Here is a 6,418-nt window from a genome sequence, read left to right on the forward strand (position 1 = left end):
ACATATATATACATATATATACATATATATACATACATATATACATATATATATATATATATATATATATATATATATATATATATATATATATGTATGTATATGGGGGGTGATTGGAGTGCATGCGACATAGGCTAAGGTTGTCTTAACCCCTCTACATCCTCTGCCTCCTAACTGCTTGCATGCTACCTTCCCGTGGTCCCCCCCCCCCGTTTCTTACAGAATGCATGCAAGTGACCGAGTGTTCAGACGGTATAATCAGACCCCCACTTTACTGCCTTGTAGGGTCTGCCTCTTTAGGCAAAGGCTAGAAGAGGGAAAACTCCGAAATAAAACCAACAAGACCCCAACAGCGGAGCGAACTAGCGCCGGCGGAAGAGGGCAACGCCTGTCGGGCAGGCGGCAAGGCGGGCCTTGGTGGACCAAGAACCCGGTAGCCCGATGCAACCTGCATCGTGGAGGCTGCCTGTCTCATCCTTCTTGAGCCGCGGTGGAAAAGATGTGGGGCAAGTGAGTGTGCGTGGCCGTCGCGCAGCCACGACCCCCCAAAACAACATCCCCAGCGACTGGCATTCTGTCATTCCTCCCTCCTCTCTTCACCTCATCGTCATCACACCATCAAGTCCCGAGGCGATGGTACCGCGGGTGACGGGGGCAGGCCTGGAAAGCTGGAAGCCTTCAGCCCGCGACTGCACTCGGGCGGCGGGTCTAAGATGGTCGCTCTTTGGTGACTTTTTCCGTGACACCAGAGCTCGGCAGCTGGACCCGTGACTGGGCTGGCCTATTAAGGACCACCGCAGCCCACCCCGCATGGGGAGGCCCCTAGAAAAGATGGGGTAAACATCGGTCACGGAAAACACGTCTGGTCAGCTTACCGCGGCTGGTGGACATCCCACTAAAGCGGTCGCAACAACAGAAAGATTTTAACCATTGGTGCATGGAATATTCGCACCCTTCAAGACGTGGCAAACACTAACCGCCCGGAACGACGTACAGCTCTCGTTTGCAAGGAGCTCGCCCGCTTCAACATTGAAGTGGCGGCCCTCAGCGAGACCAGTCTACCCGAAGAGGGCAACATCAGGGAAGTCGGAACGGGATACACCATATTTTGGAAAGGGAAGGCCCCCGAGGAGCCACGCATACATGGTGTCGGCTTTGCTATCCGTTCCCAGCTTGTACAACAGCACAACCTAGCTCCCAAGGCCATCAGTGAGCGCCTGATAACAGTCCGCATTCCCATCACGCGGGGCAGACACATCACCCTGATTTCCGACTACGCCCCAACTCTTACCTCACCCGACGAAGACAAAGCTGCATTCTACACCCAGCTCGACCACACTATCCAGAGAGTGCCCACCAATGACAAGCTTGTTGTGATGGGCGACTTTAATGCTCGAGTAGGCAAGGACCATCGCCTATGGGAGGGAATCATCGGCCACCACGGTATCGGGAACTGTAACGCCAATGGAGAACTATTACTGGGTTTGTGTGCAGAACATCAACTTATAGTGACCAACACTATGTTTAGACTCCCGAACCGACAGAAGACGACATGGAGACACCCTCGGTCCAAACACTGGCACATTCTGGACTACATTCTCACCAGAGCCAGAGACCGAAGAGACGTCCGCATCACCCGAACCATGCCCGGAGCGGATGACTGCTGGACGGACCACAGACTGGTGATCTCCAGACTGACCATGACTACCCTTCGACCACCTAGAAGGGCACCCAACAGCGCATTACACCGGCGCTTTGACTGTAGCAGGCTCCGTAATCCACAACTGGCACAAAACTTCAGAGAAGCCTGCGAACGTCACCTTGTAGAGCCTGTGGATCAGGCCAATGTAGAGCACCACTGGGCCACTCTAAGAGACGCCATGACCCGTGCCACGGAGGAAATCATCGGCTACGCAAACAAGAAAAGGCAGGACTGGTTTGACGAGAGTGACGGTGCCATCTCTCCTCCCATTGAGGCTAAACGCCAGACGCGTCTGACCATGGAGAGCCAGCCCACAGCTGCAAATAAACGTGCTCACAAGCAAGCTGTAGCTGAATGCCAAAGAGGCATCCGAGTAGCCCAGAACACCTGGTGGTAAAATAAAGCTGCAGAAATACAAAGCTACGCTGACTAGCGAGACCTGCGAAGCTTTTATGCAGCAACAAAAGAAATTTTCGGTCTCACACGGTCATCAGTGGGTGGCTTAAAGGATGTGGATGGAGCCACGATAATCACCGACAGCGAGGGCATTTTGCTAAGGTGGAAGTCTCACTTTGAAAACCTCCTCAACGACCAGGTTGACACCTTTGACAACCTCCTGCGAATGACCCCGCAATATCCCGTCCGTCAATGGATGGCACTACCCCCCTCCATCCAGGACTTTAACAAAGCTCTTAAACGCATGAGACCCGGCAAAGCCCCAGGACCCGATAACGTCCCACTGAAGCTCCTCACGCACGGTGGCCCGGAGCTGAGGAACCGTCTCATGCTTCTCATACTGAAAATATGAGAGACGAAGACCCTCCCTAGTGACTTCCGCGATGCAACAATCGTTACAAAATTAAAAAAAGGAGACCGGGAGAATTGTAACAACTACCGGGGAATATCACTACTGAGCATCGCAAGCAAAATATTGGCCAACATTCTCCTTGACCGCCTCCTCGTCCTCGCAGAAGACGTCCTGCCAGAGTCCCAGTGCGGATTTTGACCTTCCCGCGGGACCATTGACATGATATTTTGCGCACGACAACTACAAGAGAAGAGCCTTGAACAACAACAGCCCGCAATGTTTATCTTCTGGGACTTAAAAAAGGCCTTCGATAAAGTACCACGACCCGCTATGTGGGCAGTCCTCTCTAGGTTTGGCTGCCCACCGGACTTTGTCACCCTGGTGGGTGCCCTGCATGATGAAATGGTGGGGAGAGTATGCCACCAGAACTCCCTCTCCGAGCCATTCCCCATCAACGGTGGTCTGAAACAGGGCTGTGTTCTGTCTCCAACGTGTTTCTCTCTTTACACAGCAGCGATGCTTAACGAGATACCACCAGACACACCTTCAATCGACCTCCGTTTCCGCATGGATGGGGGAGTTTTCAATCTGGCTCGACTCCGCGCTAGAACTAAGACCACCATATGTCCGGTGCGAGAGCTGCAATATGCCGATGACAACGCCACCCCAGGTCAGACTGCAGAGGACCTTCAGTCACTAGCAGATGCATACAGTGCAGCCTATGAACGTTTTGGGATGCAGGTCAATACAGATAAGACCAAAATACTAGTCCAGCACCCACCTGGTCTCCTGCTCCCTAATACCAACACCATCGTAAATGACCAACCTCTAGAAGAAGTGGACCAGTTTACATACCTAGGAAGCATCCTAACATCTACTCCCACATGCAAGAAAGACGTGGAGAACAGGATCAGGGCAGCCCACTCCGCCTTTGGTCGACTCAATTACCGCGTGTTCAACAACCACGCACTGACGATGGCCACTAAAATCATGGTCTTCAAGGCAGTGGTCCTCTCCACACTCTTATACGCCTGCAAAACATGGACCCTATACAGAAGCGATATACAAAACATAGAACGCTTCCAACAATATAAGCTAAGGCAAATTTTAAATATCACTTGGGAGAGCCGTACCACTAACCTGGAAGTACTGGACAGAGCTTCAATGACCAGCGTTGAGACCATCATCATCCACCACCGCCTCCGCTAGGCAGGGCACGTCCACAGAATGGACCCATCCAGACTCCCCAAGAAAATGCTCTATGGTGAGCTCGCCAACGGGACCAGACCACGGGGAACACCTAAACTGCGCTACAAGGACCAGCTGAAGCGCACTCTGGCAATGACCAACATCGACCCTTCCTCGTGGGAACAAACTGCCAGGGACCGGACAGTATGGAGGAGTACAACACGCCAAGGCACCGAGGACTTTGAGGAGAGGAGGAGGGAAAATGATGAGGCAAGAAGAAGGAGAAGAAGAGAGCGACGAGAACAACCCCATCCTCCCCACACACTCCCCTGCGAACACTGCCCGCGACTCTTCCACCACCGACTAGGCCTCGCAAGTCATACAAAAGACAAACATCAACGAAGATGGGAGACGAATGACTAGAACCCGATACTCGGACACGAGTGGGTGCCGACGACGACGACGATGTATATATATATTATGTATATAATATAATAAATATAATATAATATATATATATATATATAAATACATATATTACATATACATATTTAGATATGTATATATATGTATATATATATATATATATATATACTGTATATATATATGTATATATATATATATACATGTATGTATATGTTATATATATATATATATACATATATATATATATATATATATATATATATATATATATGTGCAAAAAGATCACAACACCACGTGATCCAAAAGATTACTGATAACCACAGGGAAAAAACGGAAAAGAAAACTAGAATTCCCAAGCGCTTTCATAGGAATGGTAATAATTTTAAGTTCAATGTGTATAGGAAGCCGACAAATGTTTTGTCTTATATTCACTATTACTCGTCTCACCAGGATAAAGTAAAATATTCTGTCTTTTCTTCTATGTTTTCACGTGCTCTTCGTATTTGCAGCTTAGATTATTGATGGGGAATTTGAGTACATTGTTAATGTTGGTCTTGGATTAAAATACCCCAAAAGATTTTTAGACCGCGCTCTCCCTTTAGCGAAAAAAACTTTTTATAGTGTTCAAACATCCCCCCCCTTCGACTATAAGAATCTTTTGATTTTACCTTTTAGTAACAATCTTGCTCAAGTTCCCCATATTCTTAAAACATGGAATATTAAAGTTGTGTTTAATAATCCAAATACTTTTAAGAAGTTAATAATAAAAAATTCACGTAATGACTCAGTTGGTTGCATATACAGGATCCCTTGCAGAGATTGTGAAGGGTATTATCTTGGACAAACAGGCAAAGAACTCGCAACTAGGGTCAAGCAACACAAGTACAGTGTAAAAACAGCACAAGAGTCTAGTGCGCTGTTTATCCATATGAGAGATTTCGATCATCGTATCGATTGGACCAATGCCTCTTCCATCATAAATTGTGATTCATTTCCAAAAAGAAATATCATTGAAAGTTGCATGATAAAAAATTCTGAAGGATCTAATATTAATATTAGCTATGGTTTGTTTAAATTAGATAATTTTATCATTGACAAAATTTGTAATCAAATTAAATCATTACAAAAATGATTTAATTGTAAGTGTTCAATGTTTGTGACATTTTCTCCAGGTGTTATGTCCGTTCCTTTCCCAGTTTATTGTATTACCTCTTATATACCTATGTGACAATTTTCTTTGTTGTAATCCCCTGAAGATGTGAAATATCACGAAAGCGCTTGGGAATTCTAGTTTTCTTTTCCGTTTTTTCCCTGTGGTTATCAGCAATATATATATATATATATATATATATATACATATACAAGTATATATATATTTATATGTGTGTATATATACATATATATACAAGTATATATATATATATTGTATATACCTACATATATGCATATATATAAATATATATATATGTATATATATATATATTATATATGTATATATATTGTATATATATCTATTCATATATATATAATATATATATATATATACATATATACATACATACATACATACATACATACATACATACATACATACATACATACATACATACATACATACATACATATACCAAGGCCCCCTTCACCCTATCCATCTGCCTCATCCTAGGACGTCCCCTCATGTTCACTCCCTCCACATCTGCCTTCCATACCTCTTTTACTAGTCTTTCTTCACTCATTCTTTCCATATGTCCAAACCATCCTAATACTGTTTCATCAACTCTATCTCCCAACTCCCTTTCCACCCCTCTTCTTCTCCTCAGCTCCTCATTTCTCACTCTATCTAGCCTAGTAACCCCCATCATACTTCTCAGACACCTCATCTCAAACACATTTAAACTCCTTCTCTCTTCTTCTCTTATGTTCCATGTTTCTGCCCCATACAGTGCTATTGGCACAATCACTCCTTCATACATTCTCCTCTTAGCATCCATTCCCAAAAGTCTATTCCTCATTATACTTTTTAATCCACCAACGCTTTTACTCGCTTCTCTTAATCTACATTCTACCTCCACGCCCACTCCACTTTTTTTTTCTTTTTGCCACATTTGCACCCAAGTATCTAAAACTATCCACTTCCTCCAGTCGCTCTCCCTTAATGCTCACTGAGTTAAACACCACAGCATTTTCACAATTATTTATCTTCTTCCTAATATTTTCAATTCCCCTTACTATAGTTCTGACTTTGGGAGGGTGATCGAAAACGAACTGTCCAAAGTTATCTATTCTAATAACAA

General features: G+C 44.8%; 1 protein-coding gene across 1 annotated transcript; it reads left to right on the forward strand.

Annotated features, from left to right (window-relative positions):
• Positions 1–633: 633 nt before the first annotated feature.
• LOC143035604 (uncharacterized) lies at positions 634–2,510 on the forward strand. Its single transcript, XM_076202471.1, has 3 exons — positions 634–727; positions 961–2,075; positions 2,211–2,510. The coding sequence occupies exons 1-3, from the start codon at positions 634–636 to the stop codon at positions 2,508–2,510; spliced, it is 1,509 nt and encodes a 502-aa protein (XP_076058586.1).
• Positions 2,511–6,418: the final 3,908 nt, after the last annotated feature.

The sequence above is a fragment of the Oratosquilla oratoria genome, chromosome 19 (genome assembly GCF_046742065.1).
Source record: "Oratosquilla oratoria isolate Oo_2021 chromosome 19, ASM4674206v1, whole genome shotgun sequence".
Classification (NCBI taxonomy): domain Eukaryota; kingdom Metazoa; phylum Arthropoda; class Malacostraca; order Stomatopoda; family Squillidae; genus Oratosquilla; species Oratosquilla oratoria.